Genomic DNA, 24,506 nt, shown 5'->3' on the forward strand with positions numbered 1-24,506 from the left:
GCGGGGCTCCGGGCAGGGACTGCGGCACCTCGGCGACCTCCCGAACCTTGCCAGCGCTGGGCAGCGGCTACCGGAGGGAACCCTCCAGGCCCTGCCTACGATACGGCCCCCGACCCCCGGCTGGGGCAACTCCCTTGACTTAAAAGGGGATCAAAGCCGGGGAGGGACAAGCCACCCGGGCACAACTTTTCTTCCCCTCCGCCCCTCCTCCCAGTTGTTTTGTTTTTGGTTACTAGCTTCTCTTGGCAGCAAAATGTTGGGGGGTGAGGGGGGAGTGATCTTCAGGAAAAAGCCTGCTCGGCACGGGACACATCCAGGAAAACAATGTGGTCGGCAGAAGCAGGAAACGGGTTAGAGGCGAGGGTCGGAGTCGGGAAAACCGGGAAGGCGGGGGGTGGGGGGCGGGGGGGGGGTAGGAAGGCAGCCACCGCCTCTCACGCCATCCCCAATTGGTCACCCAAGCCCAGAGATCCCAGATACCGCACCCAATCCCCGGCTGGGGGTTGGGGGAAGGTCGTTGAGGGTCGCAGTCCCAGCTCCTCGCACCAGGAGGTACCCGAGGAGATCCCGCTCCGACCCAGGCCCAGGAGGTGGGAGGGACTGGGACGGGAGTGCAGAGCCGGGCGTCTCGCTCCCGGACGCGCCGCAGCGGCGACCCTCCCTCCTTGGCCGCCCCTTTCCCTTTCCGCGCCGGGAGTCTCCCACTTCCCGCGCCTGGAGAAAGGGCCGCACCGAGGGAGGAACAGGGAGCAGAAGAAGCGGCGTGGTGGTTCAGACAGGCAGGAAGCGGGGAGGGGGGTGAGAGGTGGGGTCCTGAGGCTGCACGGGAATCGAGGATAACTGGAGCTTCTGCACACCCTTGATAGGCGAGGAGAGGGCAAAGGGAGGATTACCTTGGGGGTGAGGGGGAAGTTAGGAGACTATCGTGGGCCGCGATGTTACATGGAGTACTAGGATATTAGCAACTTTGGGGACCCAGATATAGGTCTGGGAACGGGAGTGCGTGAAGAGGAGCCATTCCGGGCGGGCCGGGGGCAGGGGCAGGGGAAGAGCCCCGGAAGCAGTGCGGAACACCCCTCCTTCTGGGTCCAGGGCTGTAACCCGCCTGTCTGCCAGGACTTGGAGACAGAGGAAGAGAGCAGCCGATGGTTACGGGTGATGCCAACGACGGTTGCCCAAAGGTGGACCAAGGCTGCCAGTGTGCAGAGGACCTGGGGAGGGGGCTGGGTGCGGACTGCGCGGCGGCATGTGAGCCAAGGCAGAGTCCCAGGCAGTACGGTAAAGGGCGGAGATGCAGTCCTAAAGAAGTATTTGGGCTGTACTGGGAGATTGGGAGTGGGTCAGGAGGGAGGCGGTCTGAGGGATTTCGGGCGGCAACGCTAAGGCGACGCCGAAAGCAGCATCCGCGCCCTCTCCTTCCCGCCTCTGCCCGGATTTGTTCAGTCAGGGCTCCAGCTCCGCGGCGGGGAAGAAGAAAGGGGAGAGGGAAGGAGCCTTTACCTGGCTCTGACGCGACGGGTCCCGGGCCCCCGGCTCCGCTTCCCACTCAGAGCTCTCCTCCCCTCTCTTCCCCGCCACCCGCGTCTACGCAGATCGGTCCCCCAGTCCCCTGAGGAGCCTCCGCCAACTCCGCAGGACCCCGCCGGGAAGCAGAGCCCACCCCCTTGCCAATCACCGCCCGCTTTCTATCGACCGATGGGGCCTGTAGCCAATAGGAATAGGTGATCCCAAGAGGCTAGGAATGAGGAGGAGGGGCTGGCGAAACTTGGAGGTGTGACTAGCACTACCGAGGCGTGGTCACAGAGTAAGCTCCTCCTCGGGTTGCCGAACCCCAAAGTAGAACTGATGGGCGGGATTAAGATAGAACCAACAGCCAAACACATACTTCTGAGAGAAGGCACGACCAATTGGACAGGGGTAGTGAGGAGGGGCGTTGCGGAGAATTTTAGCCAATAAAGAGTAGAGAACGGCGGGGACTGTAGAACGTCTTCCAATGAGAAGTGCGAAGGGCGTGCCTTGCCTCTTTCACTGGAGCGGGAGTAGGGTTCGCCCAAACCTCCCGGAGCCGACCAATGAGATCGGAGGAGGGGCCAAGCTCAGCCAACCAGCAAGCCGAATTTATCTAGGCACCGTTACTGGGGCGGGGCGTAGAGCTCCTGGCCACTAAGATCTCGTCAGGGGCAGGCTCCCGAGCCTTCCAATGCGGGACGTGGGCGAACTCTAGTTCTCCCAATCGGTGCGCAGCGCTGGCAATTCAAACTGACAGCCTGTTGGAAAGGCAGAGAGGGGAAGAGGGAGCAAAAAGCGACGTGTTCAGTGGCAGAGACACCAACGCCGACGGAGCCCCCAAAGCGACCTCTGCCCCGCCCCACCAACACCACTGGAGCGGCCGCTCGGGAAAGATTTGAGGGGACGTTGGGGGGCACGAAGGAAAGCTGAGGGGAGGGAGTCGCTAGAGGAACGACGCGAGAGCCCGCACGCTGAGGGCTGGGGACTGCCAGGAGAGAAGTGAAGCGGGCGGCCCGCGAAAGAGCAGAGCTGAGGAGGGTCGCGGGAGGATTAAGGAGCACCCGGGATTGCCCGGTGGGAAAAGCTGAGTGGATTTCTGAATCCTGGGGAGAGGAGAAAGATTTCCAAAGAGGACGCGTGGGTAGGGACGCTTAGCCAGCGATCCGTGAGAGAAATTGGAGCGCTCCGAGGGAGAGGCTTAAGGGGGAAGCTTTAGATAAAAGAGCCTGTACGGGAGAAGCTAAGGGAATTGCAAAAGGAGCAGGAGCTAAAGAGTACAGGATCCTTCAGACTGGAGAAAGGGAAAACTAGAGAAGTGCCCGAGGCACCTTGCAGCCTGCCTCCTCCCCACTTCAAACTCCTCTCCCTTCCCCGAAAGTTAAAGAGAAAGCCAAGGCTGCTGCTTCTCCCCTGTTTCTACTCAATAAATACTACTTTTACCCTCCCACGGGAAAACAGAAAAGAACTCATTTCCTTCTCAATTTTCGGGCTTAGAAAAGATCGAGGCATCGCAATTTGATTTTTAGCTTGGGAGAATCAAACTAGGGAGGGTATTGCTCTATTTTCAAAGTCCCTCACCTCATCCTTCCCCGGACGCCATGTCTACGAGCAGCTGTAGTTTCAATGACCGGCGCGTGTCCATCCTGTGTTGCAAATTCTGTAAACAAGTGCTCAGCTCTAGGGGAATGAAGGCTGTTTTGCTGGCTGACACTGAAATAGACCTTTTCTCTACAGACATCCCTCCTACCAAGTAAGTCATGCTAGTGGCGGGCAACGGTAGCCTTTAACTAGATGGGAAAAGTGTATGGTTTGAACCTCTGGGAGTCAACAAGGAGGTTATCATTTTGGTGTTCCAGCCACTTCCAACAGTCTGATGATCCCCCTGGAGTTTAACTAAGGGGGCAGACTGTCTGGACAAAGTCTGTGGTTTAGCCAGAGTGGTCAGTCCTGATGTAATGCTTCTAGTTCAGTTATAGTCATGTGGTCCTTTCAGTTGAATCCCTGGCTACTGTGCCCTGCCCAACCATCCTCTCACTGGATCAATTCCATGACTGAGACGGTAGGTGATTCAAGCAAGATTTTCTGTACTGTTGGAGAAGAGAGGTCATTTAAGTTTTTGATTTTTTGTTACTAAAGCCTTACTCCAAAAAAACATTCCCTAGCTTTCTACCATTTTTTGCAATTGGCATGCTGATTCAGATCCATTGTCCACCTAATTCAGTATTCTTTTCTTATAATCTCCCTCTCTCTCTCTTTCTGAATGAGAGAGACATATAGATTTTTATGGGATGAAACAGGACTTATCCCTCAAATAGCACATTTCAATTCAGGCTAGCCAAATTTCAAGTACTCAATAACCATGTTTTGGATAGCACAGGTCTTTGGGTTTTCATTTTTGGTCAGTGGAAAGCTATTGAAGGAGTTTTAACAAGGGAGCACCCATAAAGCTTATTTTAGATATTATGCATTGGTTTGCATACTCAAATCCTTTTAAATTCTGTTTTCAGTCACTACCCACTTTTAGGTGTAGAGTCCTTAAGAATTTGCTTCCTATTTGGAAAAATAGCCATTTTATTTGACTCAAATATACCTTTTTCTAGCTCTAAAAGGTACTTTCTCTTTCTATAGTCAACATATATGTGCCTTTACATGATTTTCAAGATTTTGCTGTTCATTGAAACTTTATCATTAAAGTGAAAGAGAAATTATCCAAAATGCACATGGACAGCTGTTCTTTGGACACAGAGCCAGAGAAGGCACACTAATAATCAGAATACTTTAAAATGAATTTCATGATAATGATAGAAACTTTTTAAAAAATTAAATATACTCAGAGCTGTGGACTCTTCCTCCCTTGAAATCTTATCTTCATTGGATTAAGTGTAGTCATGCCTAATGGCAAAGCCAAAGGCCCTCATTTATTGCAAAGATAAATGGGTTATTATAAGTACCTCTGTGCGTGTGTATGTGTTGCAAAAAGAAAAAGCACTAGGCAGTAAATCTAGAACCTACTACTGCAAAGTTTCTGTGATTTATTGTCTAGTGCCTTTTCTTTTTAGTAGCACATACAGAAACAACAATTTTAAATATTAACCCATTCGTCTTTACAATAGCTATGGTAAGTATAAAATAGTCATAAGGAGAGCTCAGATATGTGAATTGTTAAAGGTTAGACCAGAGTCTGGAGTACAATCAGGTCTTTCCTCTTGTCTTCTCTTCCATGTAGGGGTTATAATAGTGATGGATTAATGTGCTAAGATGTATACAAATCAATGAACACATAAGATTTTTTGAATAGAAGGTTTGTCATATTTATAGTGAGCTCACAAATATTAACTTACCCTTGCAAAATACACTATCGTTTTCTTACAGTTTCTCTTAGAGTCTCTTGCAGCTCTTTGAGCCTACAAAATTCATGCTAAATTACAATCAAAAGTACATTTTGTGGCAAGGGTATGAAAAAATGGAACCCTGTGCACTGTTGTGGGAATGTAAAATGGTACTGCTACTATGGAAAATAGCGTGGCGATTCCTCAAAAAAATTGAAAATAGAATTACCATATGATCCAGCAATACCACTTTTGGGTATATATCCAAAAGAATTTAATGCAAGATCTAGAAGAAATATTTGCACACCCATGTTCTTAGCAGCATTATTCACAATAATCAAGAGGTAGAAGCAGCCCAAATGTCTCTCAACAAATGAATGAATAAACAAAATGTGGTACATGCATGTAATGAAATATTATCCAGCCTTAAAAGGGAATGATATCCTGCCTGTCACATGCTATAACATGGATGGACCTTGAGGACATTATGCTAAGTGAAATAAGCCAGTCACAAAAAGACAAATACTATATTATTCCACTTATCTGTGGTATCTAAAGTAGTCAGATTCATAGAAACAGAAAGTAGTGGTGGTTGCCAGGGGCTGGGGGAAGAGGGAAATGGGGAGTTGTTATTTAATGGGTATAGACTTTCAGTTTTGCAAGATGAAAAAGGCTGTAGATTTGTTGCACAAAAAATATGAATACACTTAACACTTATGAACTGTCCACTTAAAAATGGTTAAATTAGTAAATTTTATGTGATGTGTTTTGCACAACATTTTTTTAACAGTACATTTGACTATCTCTATACTTTTCCCTCTCCAGTGCAGTGGACTTCATTGGAAGATGCTATTTCACTGAAATTTGCAAATGTAAACTGAAGGACATCGCATGTCTAAAATGGTAATGTGTGGCAATATTCCAAATAGCCCTGGGTTTGGGAGATGGATGTTGACACCGAAGCACAGAGAAAGGTTCAGTGGGCTGCATTGAGCACTGGTTATCACCCATGCAGTGAACCATTGAAAAGCCATTTGTTACTTAGAACTGTTTTTCAAAAGGGTCTTATGACACTTTACCTTTGTATGTGATTTTACAATTTTTCAAAGTGCATTAGCAAATATCTGCTTTAACTTTCAGAAAATGGCAATGTAGTTTAGAGGGAAAAAAAAAAAAAAAACGCTTGGATTTACAGTCATAAAAATCAGGCTTGAGCCCTGGCCCTACCCTTATTCTCTTGTTATCTTGACTAAACTTCTTAAATCTCTAAACCTCTGAACCTCTGTTTCCTTATTTAATTTATATCTTAAGAAGACAGGTATCTTCTTAAGATAGATAGGTATCTTCTTAAGATAGAAATTAAAATATCTTTTGTGTTTACGTTACAGAGTTGTTGTAAAGATCAAGTGAATTATGAATGTTAAAAGGCTTAGTAAACTATAAAGTACAACTCAGAGGTCCTACCATGTGCGATTCATTGTTATAGAGGCTGGAAATCTGGCAATAAAGAAGACAAAGTCATAGGCCTTTGGACATTATATTCCAGTAGGAAGACAATCGATCAGTAAGATATTTAAATAAATAAGATCTTAAATAGGGTGGGAAGTACTCCAAAGGAAATAATAATAATAAATGACAGAGAATAATAGAGCTTGAGAGAGTGATAAGAGCTATTTTAGATAGCATGGTCAGGGAAGCCTCCTCATGAGAAGGTAACACTGGAGTTGAATCCTAAAAGATGAGATAGGGAGGAGCCAGAGGAAGAATGTTCTAGGCAGAGGGAACAGCCAGGGCAGAGAACCCAAGGCAAAGAAGAACATGTTCAAGGAATAGAAAAGACAATGGCCAGTGTGGCTGAGAGATTGTCAACATCAGGTGAGAGTAGTATGGGTAGATTAACGATGCAGTCAGAACCCAGACAATCTAGAGCAAGGGAGGAGCCAGAGGAAGAATGTTCTAGGCAGAGGGAACAGCCAGGGCAGAGAACCCAAGGCAAAGAAGAACATGTTCAAGGAATAGAAAAGACAATGGCCAGTGTGGCTGAGAGATTGTCAACATCAGGTGAGAGTAGTATGGGTAGATTAACGATGCAGTCAGAATCCAGACAATCTAGAGCAGCGCCATCCAATAGATATGTGCAAGCCACATATGTAATTTAAAAATTGCGAGTAACTACATTTTACAAAGTGAAAAGAAACAGGTGAAATTAATTTTAATTGTATATTTTACTTAATCTAATAGATTCAAAAAATTGTCATTTCAACATATAACCAACATAAAAAATTATTAATGAAATATTTTACATTCTTATTTTTTATTCTTAGTCTTTGAAATCTAGTGTATTTTTATACTTTCAGCACATTTCAATTCAGGCTAGCCAAATTTCAAGTACTCAATAGCCATGTTTTGGGTAGCACAGATCTAAACCTTGGTAGGAAGGGTCTTTGGGTTTTCAATTTTGGCCAGTGGACAGCTATTGAAGGAGTTTTAACAAGGGAGCAGAATCATCTGAAGTGTCCCTAGTAGAAAGCTCCATGAGAACAAGGACTTTACTCCTAGCACCTAGAACAGTACCTGACATATAACAGATGCTCTGTAAACATTAGCTGAATGAGTGAATGAATGGATGAATACAGGTGGTAATTAAAGCCGTAGAATTTATTCTTACAATATAGCCTTATAAATAACTGTCAGTCCTAATCCAAGAACATCTTTTGTTTTCATTTGTTTGCCTTTCAAGCCGATTATGATTAGAAGACATGTTTTAGGTGGGCTGGTACCTTTTATAGTATTTTTTGTAGGGCCTCACAAAAATGACTGACTCACATCTCAAAGGGGAGGAACAAGCTACAATAGGAATTTTTACAACTCAAGGTGTAAGCAGTTCATGTGGTCATTAAAAACAAAAACAAAAAAACTTCTAGCTAAAATGTTCCCTGTATATTCATTCTATTTAATAGTGACCAGATAGGAAAAAAACCTATGGAAGAGTGAGTTATTTCTAATCAGAAGGATAACCCTGGAGACAGTAAAAACTTTTGCAACTTTCTCTAGAAGCTATGGATTTGCTTCATTTCTGAATTCCTTCAAAAACACTGAGACTAAAATTAGATCAGCCAGCTTGTGTTCGGTTTTCATGGGCTCATGCTGTCTTCCTACTCCTCCATCTGTTGAAACAGTTTTTAGGTGCTGGCATGGACCTGCAACATATAAGAACCCAACTTGCCACAGTCCTGGGGAGAGCAAAAACCTTTTATCCACAGGTCTGAGTTTATTTAATGTATTTTGTCTATACAGCCCATCAATTTTGGACAAATCACAACCTTATGGCATTTAGAAACTAGCTTCTGAAGGGGGAATGCATAAACAATACTAGCAAAGAAACAGAATATGTTACTCTTATTTCACTTAAAGACTGTTTTCCCACTTGGCAGTAGAACTGTAACCATTATCAGAGTAACTCCCATCCCAAAGATCCCAGCAATGGAGAGTGTTAGGAGAAAATGAGATCTTTATATGGTCTGTCTGTTTACATTAGCACATAAAAATGCTTACATGGTCAGATATTACCTTGTATCTAATAATATTTACTTTCTCTTTTTAGTGGGAACATTGTAGGTTATCATGTGATTGTTCCATGTTGTTCCTGCCTTCTTTCCTGCAACAATGGACACTTTTGGATGTTTCACAGCCAGGCAGTTTATGGTATTAACAGACTAGACTCTACTGGTAAGAAACAACAGACTCAGACATTCCTCTAACTTTTGTCTACCAAGACTTGAGTGAACCTCTCCATAGATCATTTCAGGATCCCCTCTGAGACTTTCTCACCTGGGTTGGATCCACTAGAGTGAAACTTCAATCCTTTTATCCCAAACATTTACTTACAGAAACTACTAGCCAAAATTCATTGCATTTCTATTTCCATCATCATATTTAGGAGCCTCAAACTTGGCTGGATTTCTTGGCCTTTTAAAACTAATATTTTAATTGCTCTAAATTTCTGCCTTGATATATAATATGGCTCCAGAGAATTTTGGAAGAATTTAGATTTGATAGTCAATTGTGTGTATGGGTCTGTGTGTGTGTGTGTGTGTGTGTGTGTCTAAGAAAAGGGAGGAGGGGAGGCTAGGGTCATGGGGAGCTGGGAGGAAGGAAAACTAGGTAACCTCTGTATTTGGTAATGTTGTTTCAGGATAAAAATAGCCATTTTGACATCTATATTGATAAATTATGATGAAATTTCAGACAAGGGAAATATTTAATACCAATATGTTTTACTGATTATTTAGTAGAGAAATACACAACCTATTCTTAAAAGATATTTACATAATATATTTTATATTGTCTGGAGCCTTTCAGTTTTGTTATAGGATACATGTTCTCAATGTCTAATATCTGCTTACACAGAATACGAAGTTGACTTTAATACGAAGTTGACTTTTAGTGGGACTTTTTTAGGGAACTAAAGTTTACAGAACTTTAGTATACAGAACAAGTTTAAAGAACTTGACAATCCAAGTTGGCACTAACATTCTCAGGTTTTTAAATGTATGTCTTAGTCTTCTTCAGAACTTAAAATATACTTCTTTTTTTGAAGTATGATTTGCCTTCACAGACTAAGAGATCATGAGTTGTAAGCTAGGTTGTCAGTGTCTTTAAACTCTCCAGTTATGCTTGGGTTTTTATAGACTCTAACTTTTTTTCTTAATCACCTGGCGTTCAGTTGTGGCTTTCAACCCATCATTTGGAGGCCTTAATTTAAGACTCTAGTATGTTAAGAAGGCCATTTTTGAGCAAGGACTTATCTGAACCCCCCTAAGTGAGATATAGCTTCCTAATTTAGGCCTCCGGTTTTATATTTGTGTTGCTCATGGGACACATTAAAGGAAGTTTCTGCTTTGATACTATTTTTCCTGCTTCATAGAATTCAAAACACAGGGTGGAGGTTTTTCAATTTTGATTTACTTTTTAATATTGGTCAATTTTTCAAAGATAAAAGCCCAGCATTCTTCCATTTGCACTGAATCTAATCCATGAGAAACAGATGTATCGCAGGATTTCCTTCCTCCCTTCTTAACAGAGAAAGGAAGGTGCTGCTTCTGTCAGATCCCGTCTCTTAGTTTATTTTTTCTCCTTTGAACCAATTGTGCCGAGCCACTCATGTCTCTGAGTATCGACTCCAAGAATATCAAACTTCTCCTTTGTAAGCCTAATATTATGATTTGAAGGAAGATTTTTCTAGATGCTTCGTATAAAACAGGATTTCTCATGGCATTGGAACTGTACTTGAATCACCTGAATCAGCAGCATCAAAGGAATACGTACACAAGCTTTATAAAATTCTAGAATGTTTAGACTGAAAGGGCCCCAGGAAGACTATGTTCTAGGTTAGCCTTCACGTGTAGACCTGATTTCCTGAGACTCTCCTGTGGAGGCTTGGGAAACCTCAGTTCAGATTCCATGGGACTGGCAAATGTCCTCAAAGGAAAGTTGTCTTCAGCTCTCCATTCACCTGGGTTCTAATTCTCCCTTAGATTTCTGCCTAGTGATTCCTTACTATCCTGTCATCTCTTCAAAAGCAGAACATCATCCATTCTCCGGGGAAAAGAAGTGTTTTTTATTGAAAACAATTCAAACATACAAAAAAATTACAGAAAATAATATGATAGACATCAATATGCATCAAATAGATGCTAATTTCTTGCCTGATTAAACCCCCGTATCTCACCCAAGAGAGACAGTTCATTGTTTCTGCTATTTTAATAATGCAACAGTGTGCATCCTTATACATGTCTCCTTGGGCACCTGTGCAAAATAGGCAGTTAGAGGAAAGGATGAGTGATGGGCCATACTTAAGATATACATATTTTTTTGTTTTTAATTCACACAATGGAATGCCCAACCGACATAAGAGATGAGCTAAATCTACACATATGGACAGGCAAATCTCAAAAACATAATGTTGAATGAAAAAAGCAAATTAGAAGAGATACATATAATAGCATACTATAAAAAATTTATATACACAAAACAATAATATATATTGCCTGTGGTTATATACATTTGTAGTAAAAGTAGTAAAAACATCCATGGTGTACTGTTAGTGGTGGAAACTGGATTCAAACCAAATCTCCAAACCCTGGCTCATTCTATTCCACCATGTGACCACTATCTTAGTATGTGTGGAGTGGATACCCAGAGTTGCTGAGTCTTCCCTGTGCCCACACTGACAACTGGACAGCTTGAGATTTGCTTTCTTATTGGCTCTCCAAGAGGTCAATTAATAATGGTATTTTTTTTCAATTTAGTGCTTTCAAGTTATAGTACGTGCCCATAATAAACCATCTCATTATCCTCTACCATATATGTGGTCTTGTATCGTATACCAGTGCTGGATTCTTTAATATGATATTTGACTGTTCTTTCATAATGAGGCTTTAGACTGTCATTTTGCTTATTGTACTGACAGCTACAACCTGGTCCTAAAGTTTATAGTTTTACCTTGACAGCCTCTAGCCTAAAACCCATGTATATCAAGGATTACTGTTCATATTATAACTGGCTCCAAAACCCTGCTTTTTTTAACCAGAAGAAAGGCACCAGTGACTTCCATACTTGTTGAGGAGATGAGGAGACTTATTCAGGCCTTTCCCATGCACCCTCCAAGAGAAATGTAATCTAAAAAGATGTTGTGAGATCTCCATTCTTAAAAATCATTAAAATAGATTTGAAAATTCTCAGTGTAGAGTGATTATGGCATAATGTAGCTGGAGGCAAGGTTTGAGGAAATGGACTCCTGAGATCTTTTTGAATTCCAAGATTCTAGAGTTCAAGCCCTTAATTAAAAGTGTTTAAAGAATGATTATATTCTAGATGTTGGATAATTTTAATATCTAGGTATCGATCATGTTATTTGTGGTTCATTCTTTAATAGCTTTTCTCTTACCTGCTAACACTGTGATTTTTTTTTTTCAAACATCTTTATTGAAGTATAATTGCCTTACAATAGTGTGTTAGCATCTGCTTTATAACAAAGTGAATCAGTTATACATATACAATATGTTCCCATTTCTCTTCCCTCTTGCATCTCCCTCCCTCCCACCCTCCCCATCCCACCCCTCCAGGTGGTCACAAAGCACCGAGCTGATCTCCCTGTGCTATGCGGCTGCTTCCCACTAGCTATCTATTTTACATTTGGTAGCAACACTGTGATTTAATATAAGAATGTTAACATATAAGGTTTTATATATCGTGTTCTGAGTTGTAACAGTAGTCAGCACCAAATAATTTTATGAGCTTTTCTTTTCAGGTGTAAACTTCCTACTTTGGGGCAACTTGCCAGAGGTAGAAGAGAGTACAGATGAAGACATGTCAGATATCTCAGCAGAGGAGTGCATTAGATGAATAGAATTATAATAGATATAATATTTAAACTTTTTCCTATGTAAAAAATATATTAATGGACCAATTCAAAAATTGTTAGTAAGGATTTGCCAGTGATTTATTTTTTTGGAAAACAAAAATGGGGCATTTGTTGATTTATTTATTTTCTGTCTCAAATTAATTACCTGAGTTTACTGAACCAATGTAGTCCTTTTCTTCTACTTCTGCTTCTACTTCTACCCTTCCTCTCTCCATCCCTCTTCCCAGTATAGGTGTACTCTTAAATTCAGTTAGTAGAAGAATCTTTCATGTGTCACTGAACTATCTCCCAATCTGGGGACGGTTTTCTTACAACTAGATGCCAGATGCTATTAATTTTACATTCGAATAAGGGGCATTAGTATCCACACATATATCACCATGCTTATATCCATGCATAAATCTATGCATATAACCATGCATATATGTGTGAAGCACAGCTGGGAATTAAAGCTTAACAGGGACTTTTTAAAAATAGGCTGTTAGGTTTCCATGGGTACTGGTTATCATATGTTATATTGGTGATAACTGTGTTAATATGGAACACGACTTTGTGAATGTATGGGGAAATCCTCTTGATTCCTCAGCATGATTTTAGATAAATGAATTTGCCAGGAAATTATCAATATATACTGTTTACTAATATTATTTATTTACATTCTTCTAAAGTCATATGGATATTGTATTATGAAAACCAAATAACCTCCATCTTTAAGTTTTCCCATTCTCCAGGGCTTTCTCTGTGAATAGCAAATTTTAGATGAGTAGTCTCAGTCCTAACCCTTAAATAGAAAAAAATTAAAGAAGTGGTTTGCTTAAGCCATTGTACATTATAAAGAAGGTTTTTTAAATTTTGTTTTGCTTTGTTTTGTTTTGTTTATCTGCATTCAGAGCCACACAGGAATAAGAAGCTGGGATAGTGTTGGATTCTTGTTTTATGAAAAGTTAAAAGTCAATGTATCACCTTAACTAATATTTTAACCAAAGGCATTTTGTCAATAGTAATACCAAAACAGAGCAAGTTACAGTTTTGTAAATAAAGTTTTGTTCTAAAAATGATCAGCCTTCCTTTAATTTTTAATTTTAGCCACTTTTCTTACCTAAAAATATAGAGAAAAATATTTCTTATTGTACCCACTTTTCTTACCTAGAAACATAAAAGTATAGAATAACATTACCTATTAACATAGGTAACATTTATTGCATGCTTACCATGTACCAGTAAGTGCTTTACACATTTAATTCACTTATTCCACCCAAGGAACCCATGAGAGGTAGGTATCATTATTATTTCTTTTTTACTGATAAGACAGGTGAGGCATAAAGAGGTTAAGAAGCTTGTCTAAAGTCACATAACCAGTCAGAGGCGTGGCCTGATTCAAACTCAGACAGACAGACTGACTCCAGAGCTCCTGTTCTTAATCATTATGCTGTACCCCCTGAGCACCTTCAGACATGAATCAGCTATGATTTTATTTAGCTGGGACACATGCTGGGTAACAACTACCTTGTTACGTGGTGTAGGTGAGGGCCTCAGTGACTGATTTTAAGGTTAAACAAACTCACTGGATCTTAGGGTAAAACTGACCTGTGGGCACTGACAGGATCATTTGCTGCATAAAGATGGAAGATAAAAGATGCTTCAGGAAATGCTGTTACTAGTACTGGAAAACTTTTCCAAAAGTCTTTCACCCTGACTATCAGCACTGACAGAAGGTACCCAAAAGAACCAAAGGGATGAGTGTGGAACAGTTTGGTTTGGATTTGGGTTTTTTTTTTTTCTTCAAACTCTCTTAAAGACTCTGGAACAAGGTGGCATAATGGATAAGATAAAAAATAAATTGATACTACATTATATACTTCTTCAGTTAACTTGTTCAGTTAGAGAAGAAGAGTTTAATGCTAGAGTAGACAATGTGGCAAGTTTGGAATTCAACACAGTTCATCTGGTTTCCGTTCTGCTCAGGCCTTCAAACGCTATGGTTGACGGAGGAGCTCTTTGAAGAGCAAAGCGAGACAGGGGTTCACTGATTGAAGCAAACCCCAAATGTGATCCCACCCCAGCTGGAGAGTATTTCAAATGACTCAGCTACCTTTTGGCTAACCGGGTTATGGGAAGGCCAGTTCTAAGCCAAAAATGGATTAATAATGTTTTATCTAGAGAAATACATTCATGACGCTGTTTTTTAAATAAAAGTAAATTACACGCTCTCTGGTAAGAGCAAAGGCAAAATCTCATATGTGGATTTAGCATACACTTTCTAGTCCTAACATAATTCCCAGGCCTAGAAAATCTATTTATGCTTTGGTCTTCTAATATTTGACTCAATTCAACAAAACTATATTATGCTCCTATGGTGTGCCAAGAATTGCACAATGACAGGCTCACGATTGCCCATATAGAGTATTCAGTAAGTTTGGGAGAGGATAGAACCCTGTGAGTCTACTTAATGAGTGGGATGCTTCCAGTTCAATGACTCGATAGACAAAAGAACAATCATTCTGAGTAGTAGGAGAGAACAGAAGTTAAGAAAGCTACAGAGAAGAAATCATACTTGAGACAGGCTTTGAAGTCCGTTAGGGGCTTGCCAGCTGGGATGAGAGTTCTGAGCAGAGAGAATAGTGTAAACAAGTGGACTGGAGTTTAAAAGTATCTGGTTTATTTGGTAAATTATTAGTGGTCCCCTATACCTTCCACGATATGTAATGAGAATTAATTAGAAGATGAAGGTGCTAAGGAAAGTTGGGATCACGTTATGAAGACTATTCTATGCCATCGTAAGTTTAGACTTGATCCAGTAGCAATGTAGAGTTATTGAGGTTTTTAATCAGGGGAATAAAATGATCAGATTTAGGGTGATAGTGCTGATGGTAAAAAGTAATTTAGTGTTCCTAATTTCCTTTCTTTGATGCACTCAACAACTTGACCATGGAAATTATATTTGTTGCCTTTACCCTAAGAACATATATAAGTTTTTAAGTTCCCTGAATTTCTTGTCTTTCTTGAAACATCTGGTCTGCAGTGGGGCACTGCCTTTCTTCCCCTCTTCCATCTTGTCATTCCTGAAGTTCAAGGAAGGGGCAGTGAGTCATCAGCTCACCCACTATGGCTTTTTTTGCTCTTTTATCTTTTTCCTCAAGTCAGTTTCTCAGCCTCAGACTCAGGCTCTGGTGAGGCATCTTGGGTGGGGCATAATCTTAAAGCCATAATATTCTGAGTAATCCCTGGCTCTGAAAACCAGGTCTTTAAATACTGCTAATCTAGGAAGTTTACCCGGCAAAGAACTGCTCTTTTGACCTCTGAGTCACATGTGACTGATAAAGAATAACCTATTTTACTTTTCTTTGGTGAGGGGGAAGCCACCATAATACATAAATCATGATATATAAAATGACTAATAATTAGAACAAAAATGGGGAGTGGGAAAAGGTAGGAGAGGATATGGATTAAATATGCTTGCTTCAGTGGTGAATTACTTGATGAAGGCTTTCTCTATTCTAACATTCATGCTTATAAGAGGAAATAGTTTCTTTTTCTGCCTTTTTTTAAAACTTTAAAAGCAGCCTAAACCAGTTTCTTTCTTGCCTGGTATTGAGTGTATGCCAAATCTACCCTAAACTGCACAGATGGAAAAAATTAGTCTATGTCTGTGGTACCTCTGGGGTTGAATATTTTTAGTACTTAAATCTTTAGCTAAAGATTCTTTCTTCCAAGACTCTCATAGAATCATTTGATTGTCATCCAATGGATAAACTTACTGAGATAAAAATTAATAATACCATGTGTTGTATATCCCTATATATTTTATTGGGAGCATTCATACACACTTTAATTTAATCCTCAGAATAACCTTGGGAGTTACATTTTACAAATAGAGAAAGAAAACCTTGGTATCAGCACCCAGAGAGTTAGAAGAATTTGAACTTAAATCTTGGTCTTCTCATCTTAGTTTAGGGGTTTTTTCCTACCTCCCTAACCTATCTTAAACCTGAGGTCTGTTTTTCCCTCACTAGCTATAAAACTTAGGACAAATTCTCTTTCACTTTTAGCCTCAAAACCTAGCTACTTTCATTAATTAATCCATTCAACAAATATTTGTTGAATGTCTACTGTGGGCAAAATAGAAGCTGAGGATCCAGAACAAAATCAGGCAAAGTCCCTGCTCTCATGTGGAGCTAACGTTTTGTTGAGGAAGAAGAAGAAAGTGAACTAACATTTATTAAGGACTTACTTACTGTACTCCAGGCACTGTTCTAAGCGTTTGACACTTAACAACCCTTAAGAGGTGGATCCTATTGTTATCCTCACCATACAGTTCAGGAAACAAGGTACAGAGACATTAAAAAACTTACCCAATTATCACACAGCTAGTAAATGACACCACTCTAAGATTTGGAAAAGCCAGAATTAATTAGCTTAATGACTATGTTTCCTTTTTATTTTTCAAAGTGGTTGTCTTCTATCCAAATAAAGTCAAGTTTTCCATCAGGGATCTTCCTGTACACATCTTTCCCTTGGTAGATTTTTTATTTAAATTAAGATGGTGACAACAGCATCTCCCTTTTCAGTAAGGGAGACTTGGTGTGCCTGTAAATGATAAAAATGCTAATCTTATAACTAGAGAGAAAGGAAAAAATAAATCTATGCAAAACTCTTAATTTCCAGCTTTGCTGCATTTCTATCTGGAAACAAAGTCTTTTTTACTAGTCCAGATTTTTATCTTACAAGCAACAAAATTTCACTAGAGAGTAAATACCTGTTCTTTAAACTTTTTGTATGTCTCAAATATTTCATAATAGAAAAGTGAATTAAATGACAACCTTTTGCAAACTGCTCTAGTCTCAGCCTTCCTTATAAGCTTGTATTTAAAATCTATTTCTATGGAATTTCAGAAGCTGTCTTGCCTCAAATGAGCACTACTGAATCTTCATAACAAGATTAAGTATTTATTATGAGAGGAGTGAAAACAGGTATTAAATCCATAATCAAATTTTGCGTTTTGAGACTCGTAGAAGAGTGGGTTGACAAATATCTAAAGATTAATTGGATCTGCCAAATATGGGCACCATCGAAGCTTGCCCACCAGAATGCATCTCTACACCTCCATTCACACAACCCACTTCCTCTGGAAAGGGGCCCATGGTAAGAGTAGGCATATGGGAATGATTCACTTGGGGAAAGCTGTACCCAGAATATCAAAACAGTTTGCTTTTTGTCTCTTATCCTTGCCATAATTTTTATACCCAAAGGAACCACCTGCTATTATGGCTGTGACACCTGAAAAGTTTTCTGGAGATTGCTGGAGATTGCTCATGTGGGGGTGGATTTCCAGGCTGTTCAGTGGTATTTTTAAAAATGTTTTTTGGGGAAAAATATTCTCAGAGACTGGAACACTGTCTTATCAAAATTGCTCTGTAGCCTTGTTCATAAATACATTAAAACATTGAACTACAGATGGAATTCAGTAGAAGACATACTGAGCTAATTTCCTTTGCATGATGTTACCCAGAGAAATCAAGCTGTCAGTATCCTGAAGAACAAGCCCTCAAAGAGAGATGGTGGCCAAAGCCATGGGAAGCAGGAAAGACTAAAGAGCTCACCCTTCAAAAACTTCTTTCCATCCTCCCAAATTCACCTTTTTAATGAAAATTTATTACACACGAAAAAACCCAGTGTGTTTGACTCAAGATGGTTGCACAGTGATAGTAAAGATGGCAAATACTAGATTGAAAAAAAATCTTGAATTATAAGTCTTTCTCGATACTCCAGGATATATTCAGGAAAAGGAATGACAGAAACAGGGGTTTAGGCATACAGAATGTCATACTCTAGGCTAACTAGAGACAATCATCTCTCAATCATGCCCCTCCTTTATCAAATTTTAGTTCAATCATTTATCAAATATTTAATGACCATCACTTATGTGCAGGCATTATACTAGGTGCTATAACAGTGAACAAAACATTTTTAAAAATTCTTCCTTTTGTGCCTTTCAGCAGCACATAGGCTAAAAAGCTAAAAATTACATTTCCCAGACTCTTTTGCAGCTAGAAATTGAAACATAATTTACTTTTTGCCAGTCATATGCACTTGCACAAGTCTTTTTTTTCTTTTCTGTTTCTCTAAACTTGTTAGAGAGGTCTTTCTTAAAGTTTTTTTTTTTTTTTTTTTTTTTTTGGCTGTGTTGGGTCTTCGTTTCTGTGCAAGGGCTTTCTCTAGTTGCGGCCTCTCTTCATCGCGTTGCGCGGGCCTCTCACTATCACGGCCTCTCTTGTTGTGGAGCACAGGCTCCATACGCGCAGGCTCAGTAGTTGTTGCTCACGGACCTAGTTGCTCCGCAGCATGTGGGATCTTCCCAGACCAGGGCTCGAACCCGTGTCCCCTGCATTGACAGGCAGATTCTCAACCACTGCGCCACCAGGGAAGCCCTTAAAGATTTATTATTAAAAATTTTTGTAAATCACACAAAGTAGTCTAGAATACCAAATGGATTCTGTGCTTAATTTCATACCTGTAATTGCACACGTCTTGAATTCAGAACTTACTTAAGTGGGGAAAAGGCACATTAATCATTCATTTTGCTAATGTAAAATGACTGTGGTAGATCTGCAGCCAGCAGATCTTGTAACAAGTCCCTGATGCCCAGATCATGGCTAAGGTGATGTGTTTCTGGAACTAGAAAGTGGTTGGTGGCTTCCTGACCCTTAGATTATGGCAGAAGTAGTAGTTCCCTTGGCAGACCAGTTCTGCAGTATTATTCTGGGAGTCATTCCTAGAGGCCTAGCCTAAAGCATACCCCTACAGCCCTTCAAAGGTTTTGCAAGCCCTAACTTCACTGACATTTCAGTTACCTTTGCTGTGTAATGAACACCCCCCAAACATAAGTTGGTTGGGTGCTTCTTCTGCTGATATCACCTGGGCTCACATATGCAGTGGTATTTAGCTGTCAGCTCTGCTAGGCTGGAAGGTCCTAGATGGCCTCCTTTACATGTCTGGGATCTTGGCAGGGATGCCTAAAAGTCTCAGCCCTCTCTCTTCATGTGGACTCTCATCATTCAGTAATTTAGCCTAAGCTGCTTTATATGAAGGCTGCCTTCCAAGAGGGTGAAAATGGAAGCTGCAAAAGCCTCTTTTGGTTAGGTCTGGGGGTCACACAACATCAGTGCTGCCTCATTTTATTGGTCAAAGTTAATCAGAGGGCTAGCCCAGATTTAAGGGAAAAGAAATACAGACTCCATTTCTTTTTGGGAGTTGTGGCAAAGTCACATTGCAGAAAGGTATGTGGGATGGGAAGGATTTTTGTAGCATGAATCTACTACAACTTTATTAAATCCCTTTCTGCTTCAGATAACTAGAATGGCTTCTGTTATCTGCAGCTGAACTCTGACTGATACAGAAAGCAAGCAGAGAGACCAAACAGCAGGCTGCTGTAGTAGCCCATGGAATAGAGGAAGATTTGGGACATATTTGAAAGAGCTCACAGGACTCTGATGGACTGGAAGTGAGTATGAGAGAAAGTGAGGAAGATATGAAGGACGGAATCAAGAATGACTCCAAGGTTTTGTGATCTCAATTACTGAGATGAGGAAGAACAAATTCAGAGAGAAAACTAGAGTTTGATTTTTAATATGACTATTAGATATCAATCAGGCAGTTAGATATAGGCTTCTGGTGTTTGGGGGAAGAGGTGTGGGCTGCAGATATAAATTTGAGAGCTATTTACCTATAAAAACATTTAAAGGCATGAGACTTGATGCTATGGAGGGAGTAAGTGTAGACAGAGAAGAGACTGAAACTTGGAACAGCAATGTTGAGACACAGGGAAGGTGAGTAGAATCCATTATTAGTGTATATTGGGGTCTCTGGAGATACTAGTTAACCATGTAGATTCCGGAGCCCTACCGTCATCAATTCTGATGCAGAACACATAAGGAGGCCTGGCAATCTAAGTTGTTGACAAGCTCTTTAGGTCATTCTGAAGTGGGTAATTTGGGAGTACCCTTCAAAAAACACTGAAATTTTTTACCATCAATCTAAGAAAACATTTTATAGGTCCTTAAATTCAAGAATACTTCTTTTTCCCTCCCCACTTCCTCTTATGGATCCTACAGGAAAAACTTGTGAAATGCTGAGAGGGGAAAGTTGGGCCTTCTCTTTTTTTCTAGTTGCCCTTTACAGGGTGGGTGAAAGTGAACTAAGAACTCCTGCCAGGAAAAGGAGAGGGGATATAGGTCTAAAAATAGTGTCTGCCCTTCAAGAGAAGTATGTTCTCCTTTAAATACCTAACTTGATGCCCAATGATAACACTATATGAAGCGAAACCAAAAGCAAAGTCAATATTTATTTGTCTCCTAATTATAAGTAGCATACACTCCTTCCATATCTCGGGGAGAGAAGAGCAGTCATATTCTTCCCCATGTTTCATGGAAGGTTTAGAGAAGATTAAATGAAAAACAAATGCTTAGCAGCCTGCTGTAGTTTTACTCTCCTGTCTATCAAAATTAATGTTGATCAGGCCTCTGTAAGGGGAAAATGCCCATCACTGTTTATGCCATACCATTGATACAAGACTGAATTCTTACTGTGTTTCTCAAATATAAAAATGTGAATATATTTCCACTTGGACCTCATCTGGGACTGTAAATCAAATGTTGTTGGTGGTGAAATTAAACAGATATATTCTCCCTTTTGCAGTTCAGTGGTTGCAAGGGGGCTTGAAGCTGCAGGAGCCATGTGCTGGGATAATGATTGCATTGATTAAATGCCAATTACTCCTGGACACTTTTCAAAGGTTTCTGCTGCGGAGTCGAAACTGGGCTTTCTGTCTCATATTAGATCAGATCTCCATAATCCTAGGTGATAGCTGGTTTGGGATCTCTGGCAATTATTTGTGTCATGTACTTTAATCAAGAGCGTGCTTACTATTATAACAAGTCTCCACACCCACCATGAAGCCAAACTCTGTTTCCCCAGCCCCAACCCCACTCACATGAAACTGAGCTTCTGACTGATTGATTGATGATTAAGTCACTCTGGTGAATCATCCTCTGTGGGATGGGGGCAACCCTCCAGCCAGAGCTAGACCTTTACCGCAACCAAGTGCCTGTCTGGAGGGATGATGGATCCTATCAGTCCAGCCAGAGGTCAAGTTACCTGTCTCACTGTTCCACCGCATATCAATCTTCTGGCTGGCATGTAACCAGCAATTAATTCTCCTATTTAGCACGTGCTTTCATTAGCAAATACTTAGAAAGGGTCTATGCTTGCATATTGTCCCCAAGGAAATTCTTTTCAACAAAGTCTTGGATCTAATCACCATCATAGGCTGATTTTGCCGCCATCTTTGAAATATCCAGCAGATTAGGAGAGACATAGAAGGACCAAAGGCTGAGCTAAGAGGGTGACAAAGTCACCAACTTGCTGTGTGACCTTAGGCATCTTATTTCAAAATAAGGGGATCGAGCAAGTTGTTTTCTGAGATTCCCTTCCAACTCTAGCATTCTATGGATTAATTTCATTTTTGCAGAGATTCTTATTCATTTGCCAGGGAAATTGTGTTAGTTTGCTAGGGCTGCCATAACAAAGTACCACAAGTGGGTGGCTAAAACAACATACATTTATTATCTCACAGTTCTGGAGCCTAGAAGTCAGAAATCAAGATGCTGGGAGGGTTGGTTGCTTCTGATGGCTCTGAGAGAAGGGTCTGTTCCCGGCCTCTCTCCTTGGCTTGTAGATGGCCATCTTTATCTTCACATGGTGTTCTTCCTTTACATATATCTATCTCCAAATTTCCCCTTTTTATAAGGACACCAGTCATATTGGATTAGGGCCCACCTTAATGGCCTCATTTTAATTTGATGACCTCTTTGCAGACCCTTTCTCCAAATAAGGTCACATTCTGAGATGCTGGGGATTAGGACTTCAACATATAAATATTTGGGGAACACAATTCAACCTATAACAGCAATTAAATATCAACTAGTATAAGGGATAAAGAATAATTATTTGATTGATTTTAAGGCTGATGACCGACAGGGGCACAATCAGCTAGCAAATAAATATAGATTGTTGAATTTATTTTGTATACGCTAATGGCTTAAACCCACACTGATACTAATCTTTATCTCCACATATTGATTTTGTGTAAGAATCGGCTCTGAATCCCTTTGTACCTGAAATTCTTAGCTTTGCTGTACTTTGTAATGTTTTCATCTTTTTTTTTAATTGCATGTGAAACTTCCTGAAAAGGTCCAATGACTAACCAATTATTGCTCAAAGAAGCCTCCCGGGGGTTAACAAGTAGGCAGGCCATTATTTAATTAAATGACCCTGTCAAGGTTTGATTGAGTTTGGCCATCAAAGGATATAATTATGAGTGGAATATGCTTTTCTGTGCTGATATGAGTCTCCTGATCATATAATGCTATTTATATATTAAGAACAGAGAAAAGGAATGCATTAGATTCTGCTGACTCACAGTTACACATTTGGCTTTAATGGAAATAAATGAAAGAGCTCACTCAATCTGAACAAAGACAGATTGGGGTGGAACAGGGTATTGTCTTTAAAGAAAATGACTGAAGTCCAGATTGATCAGCAAAAGTATACCTTTCTCTTCTGGTTTCTTTTCAGAGTCTCTCCAGCATGGAAATCCACTAGGTGGAGCAAAGGACCAGGAATTAGCTGACCGGGAGCGCTCACAGGCAAATTTGCAGCTATTCCTTTTCCTTACAAAACTTAGACAAAGGCTGGGGGAAATTTGGGTTTCTGAAACTGCTTCAGATCAAATGTTCCTTGCTCATTAAAATGGGTAGTAGTCCAAAGAAGAAATAAACTCAGCTTTGCTGAGCTGGACACGATTACTAAACACACAGGAGGCACACCCGACTTGGACTCTTTCCCCATGGCTTGGCTCACTTTACACATTTCCTTTCTGCTTTCATTGGTGGCAGATGGAATTTGGGGCAGACCTCTTACCCAGGCTCCTGTAGTCCAAAAATCCTATGCTTAGATCATGCATCTTTTTCCTGCCTGCGATAACCCTCCTAAAGTTCTGGTATCAACCTGGTTTCTATTTGAATATGTTCTCTTTGATTCCAGGCCCTTGGATTAACACTTCCTTCCTTAGATTCCAATCTTGTCTTTTTTTCTGCACTTATGGGTTGTTGGTTAGCTGAGCAGGGGCCAGGAACTTGACTGATATCTATTTGAGGACTTTTAAGGTGTAAAAGAGGACTATCCTCAGTCCCCCATCAGATTTTTGTCCATTTTGCAAAGCATACTCCATATGCCTTTGCATTCAAATTGCAGGGGTTAAATGTCTTGTGTCTCGATCCATATCTACCAGTGGAAGACATGGTTTTGTTTATATATTATAGTCATCATTCCAGAACCACACAAGTCCAAACACTTGCAGACGAAATGATGGAGGTAAATTCCAAATCCAAAATTATCCTGTTTTCCATGGCTATGATTCTGTGGCAGGATAATTTATTGAAATATGAATTTCTCTGTCTTCTTCCTATATTTTCTCTTCCACTTTGATCTAAGCAAGTTAGATAGGCCCTCAGTAGTTTCTCACCTTAGAGATTTTTTGCAGAATGATCTCACTGTCTTTAGATAAAACCTGAGTTCATTGAAGAGAGTATTCTCCATGCCTTTGAAGGCAGCAGGAAAAGGGAAGGAGAAAACCTCCCAAGGATATGAAGAAGCTTGAAATGTAGAAGTGGGAGTGGGTAAGACTACACGCTGTGGCTAGAGAGTCTTGAACTGGGTCAGTGGACATCTCCGCGGTGACCAGGGTTGGCTGAAAACTGTCAGGGTCTCTACCAGGCAAGACCCCAGGACCTTGCACAACCCTTGGAGAGGGGAGCCCCAATAATGACTAAGATTATATTTTCTTCCAATAAAGCTGGATGGGGACTCAGAATCCGTTTTAAGTTGACTCAAAGAAAGTATAAACGTCCTTGCACATCTGAGTTTGTTTTCTAAGTTTTGTGTTGGCTACACTATAATTAAGAGTTCGTCATGGAAGTCTGAGACTGCATAGGAGCAGTAGAACATGGTGGCTAAGACTCTGGTCTTAGAACAAAGGTGCCTGGGTTCAAATCTCAGCTCTGTCACTGATTAGGTGTGAATCCTATTCAGTCTTTCTTTACCACAATTTTCCCACTCTGAAATGGCGATAATAATAGTACCCACCTTACAAGGTCCTGGTTGAATTCAATCAAATAATACATGTA

The 24,506-nt window shown here is 40.7% G+C and overlaps 2 protein-coding genes across 6 annotated transcripts in view; one reads left to right on the top strand and one right to left on the bottom strand.

Annotated features, from left to right (window-relative positions):
* Nucleotides 1-1,640, bottom strand: part of LBR (lamin B receptor) — a 181,659-nt gene extending 180,019 nt beyond the window's left edge. For both annotated transcript variants that reach the window (XM_057526778.1, XM_057526766.1), the window contains exon 1: nt 1,501-1,640. The gene's annotated coding sequence lies outside the window, so the exon portion shown is untranslated. The remainder of the gene's footprint in view (nt 1-1,500) is intronic.
* Nucleotides 1,641-1,663: 23 nt separating this feature from the next.
* On the top strand, nt 1,664-23,070 carry LOC103004934 (protein FAM72A). Of its 4 annotated transcripts, XR_009005076.1 has the most exons (5): nt 1,664-3,259; nt 5,664-5,741; nt 8,443-8,567; nt 19,641-19,765; nt 22,897-23,017. XR_009005076.1 is itself a non-coding variant. In XM_057526804.1 (4 exons), the coding sequence occupies exons 1-4, from the start codon at nt 3,108-3,110 to the stop codon at nt 23,067-23,069; spliced, it is 528 nt and encodes a 175-aa protein (XP_057382787.1). In that variant the 5' UTR covers nt 1,664-3,107; the 3' UTR covers nt 23,070. The 4 variants fall into 4 exon arrangements, 3 of the variants coding, with proteins under 3 accessions (XP_057382787.1, XP_057382800.1, XP_057382795.1); XM_057526804.1 differs by lacking the exon at nt 19,641-19,765 and having other exon boundaries at nt 22,897-23,070; XM_057526817.1 differs by lacking the exon at nt 22,897-23,017 and having other exon boundaries at nt 19,641-20,037.
* The last annotated feature ends 1,436 nt before the right edge of the window (nt 23,071-24,506 follow it).

This window comes from Balaenoptera acutorostrata, chromosome 1 (assembly GCF_949987535.1).
Source record: "Balaenoptera acutorostrata chromosome 1, mBalAcu1.1, whole genome shotgun sequence".
Taxonomy (NCBI): Eukaryota; Metazoa; Chordata; class Mammalia; order Artiodactyla; family Balaenopteridae; genus Balaenoptera; species Balaenoptera acutorostrata.